Below are 22,393 nucleotides of genomic sequence, written 5' to 3' on the forward strand. Positions count from 1 at the left end.
ATCATACGACCGATGGTATTAGTGGCAACCTGTAGTACACCCATTTTCTAAGTCTGCCAGGACTTGTCCGGGTCAACAAGTGTATCCAGGCATTCAAACCTTTTCTGAATTTCAACTGAGTACTTTTGGTGGAATGCCTCAATTTTTAGTGTCTGGGTGTCTGATTTTGGCTGGTGCCGTTCTGAAGGATAGGCTTTAAGACACAGGCGGAAGTTCGCAGCAACTAATCGATGGTCTGTATTCCGTATCTCAGCACCACGATATGTTCTACAATTTGTAAGCGATGAGCGCCATCTTTGGTTGACTATGAAATAGTCAATCATCTTCCGCGTTCGACCATCGTTGCTGCACCATGTTGGCTTATAGATGTTTTTCCTGTGAAACAGGGTGTTGGCAATGGCCAATTCGTGCATAGCGCACAGCTGGAGGATTCGGGTCCCATTTTCATTCAACGAGTCAGGGGTAACCGGTCCAACTACAGATTTAAAAGCTCCGCTGGGGTTTGATACAGTTGCATTGAAATCGCCCACCATAGCCAAAACATCGTGAGGGGAAATCCGGGATAAAGCAGATGTCAGAGCTGAGTAGAAATTGTCTTTTTCGACCTCTGGGGAGACATAACCGACATCTTTCCCATGCTCGTGGTTGAACCGAGCAGTGAGTAGTCTATCCGACATTGGGTTGTGGGATATGAGGCATTTCTTTGCCTTCTTATTTAGGAGTAGACCTACACCGCTGCTTCTACTGGAGGTTTGCCCTGACCAAATCATCCTGTGACCTGTGCTGGCGATTTCTTCATCGCCTGTTCCCGTCAAATGTGTTTCTGTCATTCCAAGTATGTCAATCCCACATCTTAACATCTCTAACCCTAGAAGGTCTTTGGATCCCGGCTTATTCATGGTTAAAACATTCCAGGTGGTTATTCTCAGCCCACCGTGGTCAGCAAGGTTCAAAGGATGTCCAGGGGCGTACCAAGGTCGTAATAAATTAAAACCAATAAGGTCCGAGGCTTGAGTTTCATTTCTTTTCATTGCAATTATTTTCAGGAGGAGGGTTGCAAGCCCAACCGTCCCTAGGCCTGGGTTTTGATTAAGGAACCCTAGCGTGGGCTCCACCCGCACCCATGAGGTTGGGGCGGCCCTATTCGGAGCGATTAATTAGGGGTTTAAGCCCTATATTCAGTGGCATGTGGTCAGCAAACAAAGTTCGCATCCTTCCGGACGAGCTTTATTCACCAAGTTCAACACTTGGTTTGATTTGAAAGTTTTAGTTGTAATGGTGAAAGCTCCAGTTATGCTCAGTATTTTCAGTCAAAGTCACAATCGCAGTACTACTAGCAATACAGATGGTAGTTGTCGCAAGCGTGCAGTTGAAGTCACGAGTTATCGCATTCATAGTCATATCGTGTCGCAATTACAGTCACAAGTAGTAACATTAGCAGTCGCAAGTGGTTATTTTTTTTTTTATTTAATAAAAGTTTCATTCATTTAAAAAACATAACTTTCTTCATTTATAGAAGGTAGAAGACACACACAAATTTCTTATTGTCTTCCCTAACTGGCATACAAATATTAAAAAGCGTGCATTTTGCGTATTAACAGTTAATCAAGGACATCCAAAGAGTAAGGGTACCTTCAAGCTCACGAATCCTGGAATCTTAAGATATCTGCTATTTTCCCAAGAATATCTCATTCTTTCCATTTTATTTGCCTATTTCTGAAATTGCGTCACCCTCCTAAATCTTGGTCTCCCGAAGGAATCAATCTTGTGGAAGTGTCTGATTGTAGCTATGGAAAATCTTACGTATACGAAAACAATTTATAAACATGATTAGTGAGCAAAAAAAAAATCAGCAAAAAAAGATATTACCAAAAAAATGAATGAAGACATTACTTTAAGTATATTGTTTGATTGAGGAGAGGAAAGTTACTTTAATAAACAAAGGAAGAAAAATTACCTCACTAAAAAATTTTTTTGGAACGCCATAGCCTCTATATGAATACAAAATAGCTCATCTACTTTATGTTAACAATTTGCTGAACATTTAAGTATCAAAGCTGCAACTATACGTTTTTGTGTAATACTAAAAAAAACAGGAAAAAAAAATAACAAATATTGTCAAGCAAAAGCGACTATTTTGTTGTTATTCAACTAACTCTTTTAATAATAAACAGTTAAATAAGTAGCACCTGAAGCTTTCCTGAAGCCCTTGCTGATTCCAGGTGGGAATTAAAGGTCAAGCTAAGCTTGTATACCTCCATGGCAGTGATGGTAGTTACAGGCAATGAGGCTCGATCTTCCGTCCCTGGGCAGCAGAGGAAATCCGTCAGCGCACCTCAAAGCGGTGGAAGGGTGTAAACACCACTGAGCTCCACGCCGAGCGATTTGGGGGCCAACGCGCTCCGGGTGACCCGCAAGACTGGGGACCTTGCGGTCAACTCTAGTCCCAAGAAACATCGATGGATCTGAGACCTAGAAGAAAAGTTGTAACGGCTATGGCGTCCCCGGCAAGCGACGTGGTCCCTGTGTTGGTGCGGGTGTCGAGAAGTAAACAAGCAAACCATACTACGGCGTTCCCGGCAGGCGACGCGACTTCGAATATTGCGGCGAAGTTGAAAAATCCTTTTCATGCCATGAATCTAGCAAAACCCACTACAGTCATTAAACAGGCAAAATCTAACATAAATTTGGGATGCTGGAATGTAAGGTCCGTCAAATAAGAAGCGACGCAAGTTTTTCTTGTTTTAGAGATGGAGAAGTACAACATAGACATAGATTGCATATCCAAGACCAGAATTTCAGGTTCTGGCTCCTTAGTTATTACAGCTCCTGAAACGCAACGTCAATTCCATTTTTTCTACTCCAGAGTAGAGGATAATTCAGGACTCCACGGAGTTGGTTTCATCATGAACCAAAGAACCAGAAATGCTCTCCTAGATTGGGAATCAGTCTCCTGTAGACTTTCCAGAATTAGACTAAAAGGAAACCCCGCAAATGTGTCGATAATTTCTACCTATGCTCCCACCCGTGACGCTGCTGATACGACCAAGGATGATTTCTACGGCGAGCTACAGCAGGTGTCTTCTTCTGTTGCCGCACGTGATTACTTGATTGTTGCAGGTGACTTCAACGCAAGAGTTGGTCCCTCTGACCAAACCACAAGACAAGTCCTGGGAAAATTTGGACAAGGTCACAGATGCAAGAATGGGCGAAGGTTGTTAAACTACGCCTTGATGAACCACCTTGTTGTCACCAATACCATATTTCAGCACAAACCTAGCCACCTTTTAACTTGGCATTCAAATGACGGTGTCACTACGGCTCAAATAGACTTCATTCTCGTACGCCAGCGCTGGAGAAGCTCCGTACAGGACTCTCACTCTTACAACGGCGCGGACACAGGCTCGCAGTCTGGGTCTGACCACAGGATTGTTGCTGCAAAAATTTGGCTACGTCTTGCGACTCGGAGGAAAAACAAGCTCAAGGCCGGATTCGACATCGGTAAGCTCCAAGATAAAGAAGTTCGGCAGGTCCTTAATTTGGAACTGACTTACCAATTTGACACCCTCAGTTCTGATGAAAACCCAACCCCCGAGAAGAGATGGTAGACCTTTAAAACTGTGATTACATAGACTGCTGATGATATCCTCGGCCGACAAAAAAACACACGACAGCACTGGATTACCGCTAGGACCCTGTCAATAGTCGGTGAGCGAAGACAAAAAATGAGCGGCCCTAAAGAAGAAACAAAAGAGCTGCACACACAGGTAAAACGCTCTGTTCGTCTGGACCACCGCCAAATGTGGGAAGATGCTACCGTGTCGTTAGAGAAAGCAGCACGCTCACATGATACCCGAAAGCTTTACCAGATCCTGAAAGAGTCCGTTGGTAAGAAAGCTGCTGTCTCAGAAATAGTCAAAGACAGATCAGGAAAAATCATCAGTTGTCAGAAGGAGTGCTTAGCAAGAAGGAAGGATCACTTTCAGATCCTCCTAAACCCATCCCCATCATCCACCCCTGATGCTTTCCCACCTGCCGTTTCTAAAGAACCCTACGACGTCGAGCTGGATACACCGACCAGAGCCGAAATAATAAAAGCGATCAAGACCCTGAAGAACCACCCAGCCCCATGTGAAGATGGCCTCCCCCCCGAAGTGTACAAAAAATGCCCTGAGGTCACTGCTGAACAGCTCCATGGCATTCTCGAAGAAGTGTGGAGGACAAATTCTGTCCCAAAAGATTGGAAGACATCAGTCATTCTCCCCTTCTATAAGAAAGGAGATAAAACCGAATGCAAAAATTACCGCGGAATAAGTCTTATAGACACTGCGGTCAAAATATTCGGGATTATACTCTTGAACCGCTTCAAAGGGGCAAGGGAGGAAAGAACCCGAGAAAATCAAGCTGGGTTTCGGCCAGGTAGAGGCTGTACTGATAATATCTTCGTTTTTCGCCTCATTATCCAGCAGTTTGAAAGGTACAATCTACCCCTGATCTTGATGTTCCTGGACTTCATTGCCGCCTTTGACTCTGTCACTCGCCAGAAACTTTGGAAGATCCTAGAGAATGACAGAATGCTGCTGAAGTTTGTTGAACTGATGAAGGCATACTATGACGCATCAGTGAGCCGAGTTTGAGTCTATGGTGAAGAAACTGAAGAATTCCTGGTTGAGTTCAGAGTAAAACAAGGGTATATCCTCTCTCCGACTCTGTTCAATTATTGCGTCGATTGGGTGCTTGAAAATGCACTGTCGTCCTATCCAGGAGTTCAGATCGGACAGAATCTCTCACTGACTGACCTCGATTATGCGGATGATGTTGGCCTCCTGTCAGAACCCGTAGAAGCTCAAAACATGCTTGACAAAGTGGTGGCCTGGGCAGACCTGATCGGCTTGAAAGTCAGCACAGAGAAAACGAAATTCATGGCTATTAACCACGACACAGGACCATTCACACTAACTGTCAATCAAGTTCAACTGGAAAAAGTCAACTGTTTCACATACTTAGGCTCCCAAATATGTATTGACAGATCCTCCGACGCTGATATCCAACAGAGAATACAGAAAGCGCAGACAGTCTTTGCCTCCCTCCGGAAACCCTTATGGAATCGCCGCGAAGTCAGTGTCCGAACGAAAGTTCGAATCTACATGGCACTAGTCCGCACCGTTCTCCTTTACGGATGCGAAACATGGTCGGTAAAACTACAGCATGAGAATACGCTGAAGGTGTTTGAGCATACCTGTCTGCGAAGAATTCTCAGAATACAGCTGCGTGACCGTATCTCCAGCACGGATCTACGTCGAATGTGCAATATTCAGAGAGATGTTGCACTCACTATTAAAGAACGCCGTTTGAAATGGCTGGGCCATGTTTTACGGAAGCCACCAGAATACTTGCCTCGCCAAATACTTCAAGTCGAGCCTATTAGCTCCTGGAAGAGACGCCAAGGAGGACAGAGGAAAAACTGGTGGAACCTGGCCAAATCAGACCTTGAACCTATCGGGGGATTCAGAAAGTTCGGACACAGATGGTCAACTCAGTGGCTTACTTTTGCAGAGCAGCTGGCAGAAGATCGCTCAACATGGTCCAAGAAGGTCTCCAAGATCATCGATGCCGGGCGAGGTGGAAACGCCTGATTCCCGCCACAAGTACAAGTACAAGTAAGTAAATAAGTAGCACCATTGTATGGGAAATCTGGTTGTTTAGCATCTTAGAGTTCAAGTATTAGCTATATTTATTGCTTTTTTTTGGAATATGCTATTTTCTACAGAAAGTTAAATTACAAAATAAAATAGTTTCAAAGACCGTAAAAATATACCTGATTCTGATTCTTTGGGGAACTCCAAGCCTCTCGATTCCAATTCTCCGTCCTGTCACTAATTAAATAGCTAACGGCATGAGTCTTACGGTATTGCGATATTACGTGTTACGGTGTTACGATATTACGTATTACATGTATTATTACGTATTATGATATTACGATAGTTTACGATGTTACGAGTCTCTTGATTTTGATTCTCCATCCTGTTACTAATTAAATAAAAAAATGAGTTTTTTTTTAGCTGAAAGTAAGGAGCGACATTAAAACTTAAAACGAACAGAAATTATCCCGTATATGAAAGGGGCTGTCCTCTCCTCAACGCCTCGCTCTTTACGCTAAAATTTGACTCTGTCTCACAACTTTATTTTTTAAAACAAAAAAAAAACTTTAGCGTAAAGAGCGAGGCGTTGAGGGGGGACAGCCCCTTTCATATACCGAATAATTTCTGTTCGTTTTAAGTTTTAATGTCGCTTCTTACTTTCAGTTTTAAAAAATGCTTCTGTTTTTTTATTTAATTTCTGAACTTTTTTGATTTAATACTGGTTTTGAATTTGGCTCACCCTACATGAATAATTAAAACGAAATTTGCATATTATTTTGCATTTTTTTTAAGTAATAATAACCTTATAATAACCTAAGTTTGATTTTTGTTCCATTTATTTAGGAATGACTCTTGAATGCCAAAGGTTGTTTGATTAAACCTCTTTTAAAAGTAAAAAAAAACCTTTAGCGTAAGAGTGAGCTATTTAGGAGAGGCAACCCCCCTTATACACGTAATATTTTCTGTTCGTTTTAATAATGGGCAAAGTTCATAACTTGTAGTCCTTCCCCGGGAACTGTGGGGGATTAAGTCATTCTCAAAGACATATTTAATAGATCTATTAATTTTCAACTATATTAATTTTAATCCATTAATTTTCGACTATACTGAACAAAATGGCTATCTCAAAATTTTGATCAGGCAACTTTGGGAAAAAAATGAGCGTGGGAAGGGGCCTAGTTGCCCTCTTATTTTTTTTTCATTTAAAAAGGGCACTATAACTTTTAATTTCAGTTCAAATGAGTTCTCTCATGATATTCTAGGACTACTGGATCGATACGATCACCCCTGGGGAAAAAAAACAACAAATAAGTACGCATCTTTGATCTTTCTTCTGGCAAAAATACATAAGTTCACATTTAAGCAGATAGAAACTTGAAGTTTCTACAAAATGGTTTTCTGATACGCTGAATCTGATGGTTTGATTTTCATTAAGATTCTACTACTTTTAGGGAGATGTTTCCCCCCTTTTTTCGAACACAACACAATTTTTTTCAGGCTCGTAATTTTTGATGGGTAAGACTAAACTTGTTGAAACTTATGTATTTGACATTCGCATAAAAATCCGATTCTTTCGACGTATCTACTGGTATCAAAATTCCGATTTTAGAGTTTCGGTTACTATTGAGCCCGATCGCTGCTTACTTACAGTTCGTTACCACGAACTGTTTGATTAAATACCTTACGGTAAGATCAGAACTAGGTATTTTTTCAAAATTACCGTATCAATTATTAGCCAACGTCACCAAATCAGTTATTACAAAAAAATACCAACTAAGCCACATCAGCCACATTAGTTAAACATTATTAAAGCTCCCACTCAAGAATCAATCAGCATTAAGCTCTGTATCAACATTTCCAAATATACTATTTCCACGCATTACCATATCAGTTTTTACCAAACACTAACAACAGAGCCACCTTAGCTAAGTATTCCTGAAGCTCATGCTTATAAGATAACCAGCACTAAATTCTACTTCAAGACCACCCAATCAACCGTTACTGAGCATTATCACATCAAAAATTACCAAACATTAGCATGCCATATCAAGTAATACTAAATGCTACCAACTAAACCGCATTATTGAAGCAAAAAGTATTGAAGCTCTTGCTTACAAAATAATCAGCACTAAATTCTGCCTCCACATTAGCCAAACGAGTGAGTTCAGCACAGAGCTCAAAAGCAGTTAAAATTGGATCTTTACTTGAGAGTGCAATTAGAGATGGGGATGCCAATGCCTTATAGGCGTTAATACGTGATCGTGAGTGTCGTAAGGAATCTTCTTGCATAGACTGCGAACATTCATCGCATCCGCATCTGTAAAAAAAGAAAAAAAAAGATAACAGTGGTCAACTATGGTTATGAAGCGTGGGTGCTCCGATAGACGGAGGAGGATTTGCTAGATAATTTCTCGAGAATTATTCTACGGATTATATCGGGTACCCGACTGATTGTCCATTTCTCAAACAGTTAGCTAAACGAAAAATATGGTTAAAACCCGCTTTCTCGGGCTATAGTGAAAGAAAGGTTGAGATAGCTAGGGCACGTTCAGCGGATGAAGGATAACAGCTTGCTAAAGATCGTCCTTATTGGCCAACCATCTAGGGCTAAACAAAACTAGGTCGTCGCCAAATGAGTGGGAGGATTTCGTACGGAAACATTTGAGGGAAATGTGAACTTCTTGGGAAGGTGTAAAGAGGGAAGCTTTGAATAGATTGGAATGGAGGAGGAGCATGCGTTGCCGTGTTTGCCTCAGGCGGCTTAATGCTGCAGTGAGTTGTTAGTAGTAATTAAAGCAAATATTTCTTTCTGGCTCAAGGCAACTAGTTTTTTGCCAAAAGCCAGCGAAAAAGAAGTTAATATGTAAACAAAAGCAAAAGCTAGATTTACGCTGCAGAGTCAGCGTGAGGTTTTGCAGCATCCCTTTGTTGGCTTCACCCACAAAAGTATTGTAGGAGCAAGACTTTGGTCTGGGATCAAAAGAAGGGGTTTCAAGGAATTATATCGAATGTGTAGCCAATTGAAACTTATCCTTTTCAATCGTTGAAATCATTACAGTTTTAAGTTTAAAATAAGATGTTATAAGCCTTAAGAGTGCTATGTATCTATCTCTAACTTTCTTGATCACATTGCTGCAGCTAATCTTTAGAAGAATAATTAAGAAACCATTTCGTTGTGACACATTTTTATTTATAATCGTTGATTAATCGCATATAGACAATTATTTTTACCCTCAAATATATTGGAAACAACAGAAATGTAGTAAGTTATTTGTACTAGCCTAAAATGCACATCGAGAACTAATAATAGGCACACCAACTAGGAAAGACGACAATGGTTTAAAAGACGAATTTTAATTTTAAGCCTCTAAATTGCCTCAGACTTTTAATCCAAATTCCTTCTTTCAATGTGGACACTAAAACTGAATTTGCTGTCCCCTCAAAGCCTTTCGAATGCTATATCTCATAGAAAATCTAAAAAACTTGCAATATGATCTCACCGAACCCAGTTGGTTGTATAAGGCTGTCTGTCACTTTTCATAAGCATACTACTATAGATAGATGCTGCTAGAAATAAAAGAAAGGTACACCAGTCAGTACAAGTACGTTCCCCCTTATCCGTTAAAACGTTCGCATGACAACCAGATCCTAGTTAGAAACTCCCTCATTTGTCTCTGAATTTAGTTTTACTTATAAAATATGACTTGGAGGATGACGGTGTTCTAGCAACCTATTTTTACTTCCACCTCCCTTTCCGTAGCGGATACGAAACAAATTTTTCGTAATGCTAGATGCATCGGAAGCGAATAATAGGTACGCTCCTATAAAAAAATGCCAATCCCTCATTGCCAAAGATGACCATGGTATAAGAAGGGATTGAGGCTATATATATTGACTTTGTATTCACTTCAACCTTAACCTTTTTAATTGTTGGCAAAGTTATGGATCAAAATTTTAAATATCATCCTACAGAGCCTAACTAATACCATGTATCCACCCTAATGTTTTAGAATCATATGGCTAAAACTACTCCTTACCACAGTAAAAGCGAAGCCACGGCATTTGGATGGATTTTTTTTTATAAATATAGCAATTATAGTCGTTGCAAAGCTGCATGGAGACAAATTTTCTCACCGTCAAATGTATCGGAAACAAAGAAATGTCGAAATTATTTATTTTAGCTTAAAATGACTATCAAGAACCAATAATAAGTACACCAAAGAACAAAAGATACCAAACCCTTATCGTAAAGATGACCAAGGTATAACAACCAGTTGCTACTTATAAGTCCATCTCTAGTCTTAAGATTTGAACCAGATTTGATATTTCTAATGTGCACCACACCTATGAAGTTACCAACCCACAAAAAATGTATGTATAATATCTAAATCCTTAACCAAGATGATGAACGTTCTCTAACAACCTATTCTTACCTGCATGTCCCTTTGCGTAGCAGACGTGAAACAGAATTTTTCATACCCTCAAATACACCAGAAGCAAAACATAGGTGGACCAACAAGAAAAGATATCAACCCCTCATCACAAAGATGACCAAGGCATAACAGCCAGTTGTTATTTACGTGTCCCTCCTTTGTATTATTAAATAAAAAAAAACAAGTTTTATTTAACTGAAAGTAAGGAACGACGTTAAAACTTAAAACGAACAGAAATTATTCTGTATATGAAAGGGGCTGCCCCCTCCTCAACGCCTCGCTCTTTACGCTAAGGTTTTTTATTGTTAAAAAAAAATAGAGTTGTGAGAAAGTCAAACTTTAGTGTAAAAAGCGAGGCGTTGAGGGGGTAGCCCCTTTCATATACGGAATAATTTCTGTTCGTTTTAAGTCTGAGGTCTGCCCCTCGGGCGAGAACAGCCATTAGCTTTAGCGTCAAAATCGTAGACTATTCGGGCTGGGGTTGTCGTCGGCATACGTAGGAGGTGTCCGAACCATCTGAGAGTATGGTGCGCTATTTGGACGGAGAATGGTACTTGGGAGGTGAGTGCGAGCAACCTTGCGTTGCTTAAAAAATCGTCCCATCGAAGTCCCTGAATCCGACGGAGCTGTTTCGTCTGGCAGACGTCTAACATGCTGAGGATTGTTGATTTGAGAGGCTAGGTTTCCGCTGCATAGAGGAGGACCAAGCCTACGTATGCATTATAAATTCGCATCTTCGTGCGCACAGACATATGCGGCATTCTAAAGAGATTGTTGAGCCTTCCGACGATAGACGAGGCTTTTGAAACTCGGCTGCACACCTCTCCCTCTATAGAGCCTTCATTAGACAGCACGGAGCCAAGATAAGTGAAGTTCTTTACAACTTCAACAGGAGCTCCGCAAACACTTATGTTCTCAGGGGGCGAGACTGGGCTTGGGGGCTCATTTGCCATTACCTTCGTCTTAAGCCAGTTTATTTTCAGCCTCACTTTTGCGGCTTCTTCCTGCAGGACCTCCAGAGCGTCAGTCAACTGGTCGATCGACTCAGCAACGAGACCAAGATCATCTGCGAAGTCAGCGTCCATCAGAACGCGATCTTCAAACTGCAGACCAAAGGGCAGGCGATTTGTTGTTCGTGTCATGACATGGTCTATCATGTAATTGAACAGTTCTGGGGCGGCAGCACACCCTTGTCGTACACCGGTTTTGATGCCGAATGTCGTGCTCCATTTGCCGTTGACTTGGACGCAACCCACGGTCTCTTCGTAAAGCTTTTCAAACAACTTGCAGTATTTGTCTGGTAGACCAGTTGATAGAAGTATTAGCCAGAGGGAGTTGCGATCCACCGAGTCAAATGCAGCCTTGAAGTCCACAAAAGCTACATATGCTTTTCTCCTGAATTCCTTCGTCTTCTCAATTAGCTGGCGCATTTTAAAGATTTGTTTGACAGTCGATCACCCAGGAATAAACCCAGCCTGCTGGACTCTCCTCTTTCTTCTGAGGATACTCGTGCATCTATCCAGCAGGGTCATAGCAAAGGGCTTTCCAGGCACTGAAAGTAGCGTTATGCCTCTGTAGTTCGAACAGATGCTCTTGCTCCCCTTTCTCTTCCATAAGGGCAGGATTGTACCTGCTCGCCAGTCTTTCGGGATCCATTCTAAGCGCAAAACCACAGAAAACAGCATATGGAGCCAAAGTAGCATCGCCGGTCCGGCATACTTCAGGAGCTCAGCAGATATTCCACATACGCCTGCCGCTTTGTTTTTCTTCAAACGTTTTACTGCTGTGTAGATTTCTGATTATGTGAAAGGAGTTTCTGTGTAACTTGTCAGCAGTTCCTGGGTGTTGGTGGCTAGGCTGATGAGTTCCTGGTCAATCTGCGTTACGGCTTCGGCGTTGAGGAGGCCCGAGAAGTGGTCTTTCCATCGACTGACCTGGGCAGCTTCGTCACTGAGCGGCTGACCATCCACAGAGACAACAGATGCAACTGAGGGGGCTATGTCTCCTGTTAAATCATGGAGATGCTTATAGAGACTGCCAACGTCACCTTTCTTGGCTGCAACCTCTAGCTCATGTGCCTTTCTTTCCACAAACAGCTTTTTGTCTCGCTGTACCAGTTTGTTGCGGACCCCATTAAGGCTTGGATAGGTTGGCATGTCACCGAGTAACCTCGCCTTGCGTCTCTGCTCTATGACGTCAAGCATATCCGACTGAATCCACGTAGCCTCAACAAATTACTTGAGATAGCTAATATCGCTGTCGAAGAGGCCCCACTAATAGCAGTAGACCGGTCAGCCTGGAGGAGCAGAGTTGCGACGCTCTCTACGCCCCCCCCCCAACGTGGCAGGAGCCTTAAGTCATTAAGTCAGTTTTAAGTTTTAACGTCGTTCCTTACCTTCAGTTCAAAAAGCTTGTTTTTTTTAAATTTAATTTTAGAGCGTTTTTGAATTAATGCAGATTTTGATTTTGGCTCACCATACATGAATTGTTAAAACAAAATTTGCATATTAATTTTACTTTTATTTGGTTAAATGACTTTCTCGAAACTTGTTTAATTTTATTTACGAATGGTTTTATTAGTAATAAATATACGTAACTTACGAATTAACTTACGTACCGAACTTCTATATCTATATATTTTTAATACGTATATTAGGGGGTTCGCCCCCTAGTCAATACCTCGCTTTTTACGCTAAACTTCAAAATTTCTTCCAATTCTTTAAAAATGACCCCTTAATCACAAAGGTCGTTATTTAGAATAAATAGCTCTTATGAAAGTACTAAAAAATCTTTGGCTTAAGTTTCGATGTTGCTGCTTACTTTCAGTTGAAAAACTTGTTTTTTTTATATTTAATTTCTGATCTTTTTTTTAAATAATGCTGGGAAATCCGACGCCCCCTTCATAGCAATGTTCCTTCCCCCATGAAAGTTTCCTTCATGGAAAGATCCTCCAACATAGCCCCCGATCCCCCCCCCCACTACCAGAAAAAATCCCCCCTAAAAATTTCTGTATACTTCCCAATAACCAATACTATATGTTAACATTTGGTTAAGTTCATAACTTTCGGCCTTCCCCCCGGGGACTTCGGGGGACTAAGTCATCCTAAAAGACATAGTTATCATATTTTAGACCATGCTGAACAAAATTGCAATCTCAAAATTTTGATCGGGTGACTTCGGGAAAAAAATGAGCATGGGAGGGGGCCTAGTTGCCCTCCATTTTTTTAGTTACTTAAAAAGAGCACTAGAAATTTTAATTTCCGTTCGAATGAGCCCTCCCGCGATATTATAGGACCACTGTGTCGATACGATCACCTCTGGGAAAAAAACAACAAAAAAACAAATAAATACGCATCCGTGATCTTTCTTCTAGCAAAATATTCAAAATACCCACATTTTTGAAGATAGGAGCTTGAAACCTCTACAGTAGGGTTCTCTGATACGCTGAATATGATGGTGTGATTTTCATTAAGATTCTATAACTATTAGTGGGTCTTTCCACCTTTTTTCGAAAATCAACCAAATTTTCTCAGGCGCGTAACTTTTGATTGGTAGGATTAAATTTGATGAAACTTATATATTTGAGATCAGCATTAAAATCTAATTCTTTGTATGTAACTATTGGAATCTATTGGTAAATCTCTTTTTCTAGAGTTTCGGTTACTAATATATATATATATATATATATATATATATATATATATATATATATATATATATATATTTATATATATATATATATATATATATATATATATATATATATATATATATATATATATATATATATATATATATATATATATATATATATATATATATATATATATATATATATATATATATATTTATATATATATATATATATATATATATATATTTTTATATATATATATATATATATATATATATATATATATATATATATATATATATATATATATATATATATATATATATATATATATATATATATATATATATATATATATATATATATATATATTATATATATATATATATATATTATAATATATACGTTATTATAAATATATATCCACATATAAAAATATGTTTGATTAGCATTAGTATTCTGTATGAGTGATCATATTAGTTGGCTGAACCCTTCCACATTGATTTAGCTTATGGAGACTGTCAAATTCAATTTTTGATTTTTTCTCTTTGATTGGTCGCCACTTACGCTGGCTCATGGAGGAGGCGAGTAGACCTTTTGTGTGTACAGATGTTTTTTAGATGGATTTTCTATAGCTCGTCAGAAGTTTTGTTTAAATCCGCATTAGAGTTCAGATGTTGACTTGGTTCAATTAAAATTAGTTATCTTTTCTAAGCCTTCTATTGGTTAATCTCAATACTCGGGTATGTACTCGGGTATATGTACTCGGGTATGAAAATGAGTGAGGGTTTTTTTTTCCCCAAACCCCCCTCACTCACTTTCCTCCCAAAAATCCACTTCCTTTCGACTCCGTTCTTCTCCGTGCGTCCAAGAAGTTACCGACCAGTTCTGGACTCCACCCGTTATTTGCCAAAACAAACCCAACCCCTCCCCTCTCAGAAACCCCCCACCGTACTTCCCTCCCTCAGCATCATCTTGCCCCCCCAACCCCAATATAAAGAACACTCCCAATTTGACTTATTCCCAGATCACCAGGAAACCTTTCTCCCTTCCCTTGCACTTTACCCCCCCCCCCCCTGGCTACCCTACCAGTATGACTCTGGTTTAAGAGTAAGCAGGCAGAACAATCCACAGGTAACACATCCATGCAGTTTCTAAAACTTCAAATAGTAAGACGAATTCCACCGTAGTTCCCAACTTAATAATATTCCCATAATTTGTTCGCTGTCCTCCTTTTCTCTCAAGCCTGGTCCAGTCCCACCTTCTAATAATGCATTAAAACCACACCCTTACCCACAGCATCCTTCTCATAAACTTCAACCCCAAATAACTCCCAGCCCTCATCCCGAAAAAGATGCCTCTCCCCTCCCAGTTCCACGTTCCTCCCACCCCCCCCCCCACTGCCTCCCACAATTAACAAACAAAAAATTGCCCTCTTTAGTAACCGTTTTACCTTCCCAAAGTTGCTTGTTACGAACGCCGAAAGCCTGAATTTCGACAAATTGATCAAGCTACAGGGCCTTTGTCAAATACACAAAATTGATGAAATTGCTGTAACTGAGGTCCTAGCACAGAACCCTGATTTATTGAAAATGAACAACTACTCCCAATTCATAAAACTTTGTCCCCATGATAACCCCCTAGGTAAAAAGGGAGGTGGAATACTATTATTTGTAAATAATTATCTTTTTCCTAAATTAATTCATGCTCCTAACCATTCAGATTACGATGAAATCATTTGGGTAAGTGTAAGACCCAAAGTTTTACCACGCCCCTTTAATTTGATTGTGTTTTGCTGCTTCTATCACTCCCCAAATCAAAACACTGCACAAGGACAGCGATTCTGCCAACAACTGCATAGTAGTGCCGATTTTGTCCTATGCAATTCCTGAACGCCGGTATTTTCTTAGTAGGTGATGCTAATGATTTAAAGTTAAATCCCCTTTGTAGTTCCCTAAACTTAAAACAAATAGTAAAAATACCAACAACAAAAGGAAATTCAACCCTTGATTTGATTTGCGCCAATTTGCAGGCTTTCTACGCCCCTCCTGTCCCCTGGCTCCTGTGAGGAGGAATTCACTATTTTTATTTATTAACAAAGCGTCTTATCATGTTTGGTCATACTTGTTCTGTTACTAAGTTCTCTTATAACCCAATTTTTAATGATGGTCTGTACGCTCTTAGATTTTCTACTACCAATGAAAACTGGCCATCAATGAAAACTGGAAATTTTAAAGTCTCTGAATTCCAAAATCTGATTAAAACAAAATACATAAATTCTTTCCCTGTTAAAAAAGTAAAAACATGTTCTAATGACAAACCATACATTATTAGCCAATTGAAAAAATTAATTAGAATTAAATTAAATCTACTAAAGAGTGGTAAAACACCCGAAGTGAACTCACTGCGTAAACATATAAAAAAAAGCAATATGTAAATCTGCTTCTTCATATTTCAAATGCAAAGTCTAGGATTTATTTTCTACAAAGCCAAAACAATGATATAATGGAATAAACAAAATTATTGGGAAAACAGATAATAATGTAGATTTCCATTTCCAAAAACATCCTTTAGTTAGGGCCAATGATCTGAACAGGTTTCTTTCTTCCTTAATTCAGAACCCCCCTCCCCTTTCCTCTGATACTCCTTATAATTTGTGCTCTCTCAATTTTTCCGTTATTTCGCCCTCGGATGTAGAGGCAAAAATTAAGAACATTAAAATGTATAGTACATGTCCATTAGATATTCCGATTGTACTAATTAAAACCTTTGCCAACAACCTCTCAGAGCCTTTGTCCTTACTTTTTAATGAAATTACCTCTACTGGTAAATTTCCAAATTGTTGGAAATTAGGTTTTATTACTCCCGTAAAAAAGAAAGGTAAAAATCAAGATTTTGAACGTGTCCGTCCCATTGCTCTTACTCCGGTTTTTTCAAAATCATATGAACGACTTTAAGCTGAGTGGTCAAAGGTAAAGATAATCCCAAATGTTGACCAAAGACAATTCGGAAACCTACGCTCTACAACAACCACCCACTGTCTTGTTCACTTTATGGATACAATGTGTAACGCACTCGAAAAACCCAATACCTGGCTCAATTTTATCGCTGTTGACTTGCAAAAAGCTTTTGATTTAATCAACCACAATATATTATTAGAAAAGCTATCTAATGACTTTCAAGTTGACCCTTATTTAATTAGAATAATTGCGTCTTTCCTCTCTAAGAGAAAGCAAGTCGTGAAATACCTGAATGTATATTCTGATCCCCTACCAATTTATAATGGTGTGCCCCAAGGAACCCTCTTAGGTCCAATTTTATTTCTTACAATGATAAACAACCTTGGTGTTTATTTCCCGGATAGATGGAAATTCGTTGATGATCTAACTGTCTTAGAGACATGTTCCAAAAATTCCAAAAGCAACCCAATGTACATCTAGGAATCGATATCAGCCGAAGCTCTTACTGATGATATGAAAGTCAACCCTTTAAAATCAACTATTCTTGCGGGTTATGTTCCTAAGACTCTCTCGGTCGTTTCTTCGTTTACCTCCTCCGAAAATGCTGTTTCAGTTGTGAACTTAATGTGCATTAATAATTCAAGCGACTTAAAATGGGATTGTCATACAGAGTACAACTTGACACGCACAACTACCTCATTTTCCCTTCCTGAACATCTTGAAAAATATTAACACCGAATATCATATTATTTAAAGATCTTTTTCTCATCTGAATGCCTAACCCATGAGCAAGTCTATGATGTTTGGTATTCTCGCATCTCCGTTACATTGTCGGACGGACAGGTAGCAGTACAAAAAACGTGCCTAAGAATTATCTTCAATGAGGGTAAAATACCTTATATTTCCCTTCTAAGGAGAGTTAATCTTGTCACCCTTAAGGAAAGAAGAGCAAAAATTACCTTGCGTTTTGCTAACAATGCCCTTCATAACCCTCGAACAACTCCTCTTTTCCCCGGTCAATATTCACCCCTTCGACCCCGCCTCCCGCGGTCGGTGTCAGCAAAAATCCTCCGTCTCGCCCCCATAAGAGTTTGCCTGGACAGATATAGAAGAACTTGTATCCCTTACATAGTTGAAATTTTCAACCCCTTACTCTCCGCTGCCCCCCCCCCCTCCCTTACTCTTTACCTCATAGTTATTAAATTAATGCCCCTTTTGCAAATTTGGGGGTTTTATATTTATGTTTGTTAGTCACAAACTAACTTATGTTTTTTTTTTGTTTGCTGACGTTTGACGTTGTTATATTTTTGCTGACAACATTGGCCTTCTAATTTTATGAGTTTACTTTTTACTTTGTTTTTGTTTGTAACGTTTTACGTATTTGACATTGACTCTTTTATAATTTTATGTTGTTGTTTGATTGTTTGTTTTCCTTGTTCTTTTTTCGCTGTATTTGACGCTAAAGTGCGAATTCGGCCCTTTTGGGCTTGTGATAGCCATTTTTCAGCAATAAATCTTATCTTATCTTATGTTTGCGAAGAGAGTTTCAAGGTTGACTTCATAAGATATATTGAGGGGGCCCTCCTCCAAACCCCTAATAATGAGAATAGACTCGATTTGGTCGGATAAAGGGGCATAACAGCAAAATACATAATTGACTTAGGTTGTTTGACTTAGGGAGCAAATGAGGAGCCTCAGCACCACTCTGATTCCCTTTTCTAGGCTCTAATTTGTATATTTGTCAGTTCATGAGACTATTTTGTTGCAAGAAAGTCAAACTATGCAGAATATCCGGAACATCAAAACACTATCCGTTATTCATGGAAGCAGTTCATAAAATGGAACCATATGCACGCCTTCATGGCTCACAGAATTCAATTTTTACATCTTCCCTAACTTAAAGATAAAAATCCGGTGATTTTGAACTTAGTTTAACTGACAAGTATTTTAGAATAAAAACAAATATCAAAATTAATATTAAAGAGTATTAAACCACAACACTGATATTTGCCTTCTAAAAACATGTTTGCCAGTTCTTGGTACTAATCTGTTGCAAGAAATTCAAAATATGCTGAATATCCACAACATCAAAACACTAACCGTCGGTCTTGCAAATGATTCATAGATTTGAACTACATAAATGCCACCAGGATTGACAGAATCATATTTTTATATCTTCTTGGAATTAAAGGTAAATGCGTTTAGATGACATATTAAAAAATATCTAACCACAACACGTGCATCAGGAGATATTTATAGTGACATTTCCTATGAAACGAACAAACTTCTGGGCTAACTATAGCTTGTCCTCCCTCCTTCCAATGAAATTTTAGTTGTGGCAACTATTATTTAAAAAATAATTAAAATTGTAACAGTAACGAAATTTAGTTGCTAAGTTGTGTCTGCAAGAGACTCATCTTCAATCATAGACCTGGAATCTGCAGCAAAATATCTCATCATCTAAAGATTTGGAACCTTAATTAAATCTACTGCAGAATATTTCTAAATGTGCTGCAATGCTCTGAACGTTGCGTTTTTTTTGCAAATCCTAAAAGGAATGAGACCTTCCAAATGCGAAAATAGTTAGTAGTCATACCTGACATCGTGAGGCATGGGAAGTGATGCTCCTCTGTCTAGTAAAATTTTCAGGATTTCGTAGTTATCCTTATGTGCTGCAAGCACCAAAGGGGTGATATCTGGCGTAAATGTTGCTGTGTCTTTGTCAACTGCTTCCCAGCTCTGAAAGATAAAAAAAGAGTGACCATTATGGATGAGTGATAGCAAGTATTCTTCTATACAGGCAAAGGCTCAGTTCAGAGAGTTTTGGAACTGAAATTGGTCTCTGAAAAAAAAAAACACCATCTATTGCGACCGAACAAAATATCACATATTATCAGAACCTAGATAAAGATATTGATATATTCATTTGTTTCTCATTCGCTTTAATTTTGCCTCTACTTTTTCACTTCCCAGAATATAGAATGACCTTGTTTGCCAAAAGGGTTTAATACGCTTAATTTGCATAATTTTTAATTTCTGCGTAATAGCCTAATCATGGGTGTAGGCAGCATTAGGCAGCATATTGTCTTAGGGGGGGGGGCAGTCGATAGTGTGATGTAATTTTATCAACTGCTTTTTCCAAACCATCTGTTTTTTCAGCCATATCTAATGTAAATTTGAAGGTCTAGGGGGGGGGGCAGCGGCCCCCCCGGCCCCCTTCCTACGCCCATGAGCCTAATACTAACTATTTTATCTAAAAAAATTGATTAAAAGCCTTCTAATTCAAAAAATTATACGGAGACAGAAAAATTAAATCTTCCATTCGAATTTAAGTTTTAACAAATTACTATAATTTCTGTTTAGAATTCTTCTAGCTCTGTTGGGTAACGCTGCAGTATCGATGGGTAGCACTCCACTGTCCTATGGTGTATATTATTTTTTAAATGAAAAACTGACGACACAAAAATATTCTTCAAGTGAGTTACAATTATATATATTTTATTATGCATATTTGATAATATTTAATCTGAAATACGGTTTGAAACTGATATTTCAGAATTTGTTTACCATATCAAAAATATAGTTGGGAGAAAAGTCCCTCGAACTCTCTTAAAAATTTGAAATTATCAACAACAGATTTTACTAAGTTTTTTTTTTATACAAGTTTAAAATATTCATGTAATTTTTAACTTATATTCATCATCTCCTTTTCCTTTTAAACACTACTGATATGATGAAAGTAAACACCTTAGTTAAGAGCAAATTCTCCATAGTTCCTTTAACATTTCAGCTAGTCAAAAACAGATTTTTAAAACATTCCTTGTATTTTCAGCTTATAGACTTCACCTCCTCTTTCCTTGAATGTTTTTATTTCACTAAACTAAGCGATGATTATTTGAAAATGAAATGTTGAAACAGCACCGAATTAAAAAGACAGTTTTAAAGCGTTTAACAGCTTTAATACTTTTCCGAAGCACAAATGTACTTTGACATTAAATTACTTTTATTTTTTTCTATAGTTATAGATAATTTAGCTTTCTATTTTTGAATTTGCTCAAGAATAGAAAGGGTCAAAAAAACTTTTAGTTTTATGGCAGTACATCATCATTCTGCTGCTCACCTTTTAATTATTTTCCATTTGGTTTTTAATTGACTTTTTTTTATTATTTATGACAATACTGAGTAATTGTTTTAAGGTTTTAGATTTGGCCGATCTTTTCTACTTCTCTTTTGTTTTGTTTGTTCGCCAGTCATTTTTTTTCGTTGATTTTTTTTCTTTTTTTTTATTAAAAAAAAAAAAAAAATTAGCAGCACAATATTCTTCGAGATTTATTTTCCATAACTAGGCATTATTTACAACATCTTAACTGAACTTTAGGTAAATTAAATATAATATAATCTACTAAAACTTACGTAGGGAGTTCCCTCTGTATGGTTCGCTTCCTCCCATTCTAAAAGAAGCTCCACTCCTTCAACATATTCTTCTGATATGGCGTGAAGTAAAGAATCCTGGAAAATACATGTTCGACATAATAAATGATCCTAGGACTGGGGACTTCAAATGTATAGAATAATACAAGAATATCTTAGTGCTTTTTTGCCATGAATTTGTACTATTATAACGATACATCTTCAAAAAGCAATTTAGGCATAAGAATCGGAAATTGAAAATAAAGACAAAATATTTGATTATTGTGCTGGAATATTTTATAAATATATAGATAGATATTTCAATAAAAGCCACTTTGGTCCATGGCAAAAATATAAAAATAAAATGACACAAAATAATAGCACATGATAAAAACACACATAAAAATACATGGTACATAACAATAACAATGAAAAAGCATAAAAATTATAAAACAAAAATAAACATAATAAAACGCATAATACCTTAAAACTAACTGACATAATTACACAAAATTTCACACACATGATAGATAGGTACTAAATACTATATTGTGTCATATAGTGATTTTGTTCGATTTTTTAGTTTTTGTGTTGCGGAAACAACACTTTGACCATGTTTCGTTTCTTTTTTCTTTTTATACCATCAGTTTCAATTTCTTGGGAGAAAATTGTAAGGACTAAAAAAACGAAGTTTTTAAGGAAAGCATAGACCTCTGGCTGGATGAATAAAAAATTACATCATATTTCGGAAAGCTGCATATAAATCTTGTCTAGCGCCAGAAGTATAATTTTCGCTTGTTCTTGACCTTGAGCCCAGAGCATGTGAGCTAAAGTGGAGTTTTACAGTCTATATCAGAAAAGATTATTTAATTTTGCTCCACCAAGCTTTAGTTTCTCCCAGCAATGTTTCTGCTTTCAATTGGAAAGCTCTTTTCAATTTAGCAAGCAGATAGGCAGCAATTTTAAATTGAAGATTGATTAGATCTAAAGGACTTAATATGTAAGACAGCTTCCTGGCCAAATAGCCAAAACGTTTTCATAGAATAGTAAACAGAAAATTTGAGAGCTTAAAAAGAACGGAGAATTTTCCCTGAGAATTTTGCCATCTGCTTTTACAAGACATTTTTGGTTGTGATTACGGTCAAGGTTGCCATTTTATTTTCAGTATCGAAAACTGCGTTAGAGATATGGCATACCATCTGTTCCATAAATTTTAATAGGTATCGTGTTCCTAAAGAAGTTGGACCTTGCCGTTTTCTTCAGTATTTTTTCTTGATAATATTAGAAAGTTTTCTCACAGCAAGAAAATCGAAT

The 22,393-nt window shown here is 38.1% G+C and overlaps 1 protein-coding gene across 1 annotated transcript in view; it reads right to left on the reverse strand.

Annotated features, from left to right (window-relative positions):
* LOC148954961 (transient receptor potential protein-like) overlaps positions 1-22,393 on the reverse strand; it is a 95,530-nt gene that overhangs the window by 63,877 nt on the left and 9,260 nt on the right. Inside the window, exons 4-6 of the mRNA XM_089105825.1 lie at positions 21,083-21,178; positions 19,266-19,408; positions 7,758-7,959 (exon numbers count right to left, since the gene is read on the reverse strand). Of these exons, the coding sequence (XP_088961951.1) occupies positions 7,758-7,959; positions 19,266-19,408; positions 21,083-21,178 (441 nt within the window). The remainder of the gene's footprint in view (positions 1-7,757; positions 7,960-19,265; positions 19,409-21,082; positions 21,179-22,393) is intronic.

The sequence above is a fragment of the Artemia sp. Qi Xiang Cuo genome, chromosome 2 (genome assembly GCF_049724085.1).
Source record: "Artemia sp. Qi Xiang Cuo chromosome 2, ASM4972408v1, whole genome shotgun sequence".
NCBI lineage: Eukaryota > Metazoa > Arthropoda > Branchiopoda > Anostraca > Artemiidae > Artemia > Artemia sp. Qi Xiang Cuo.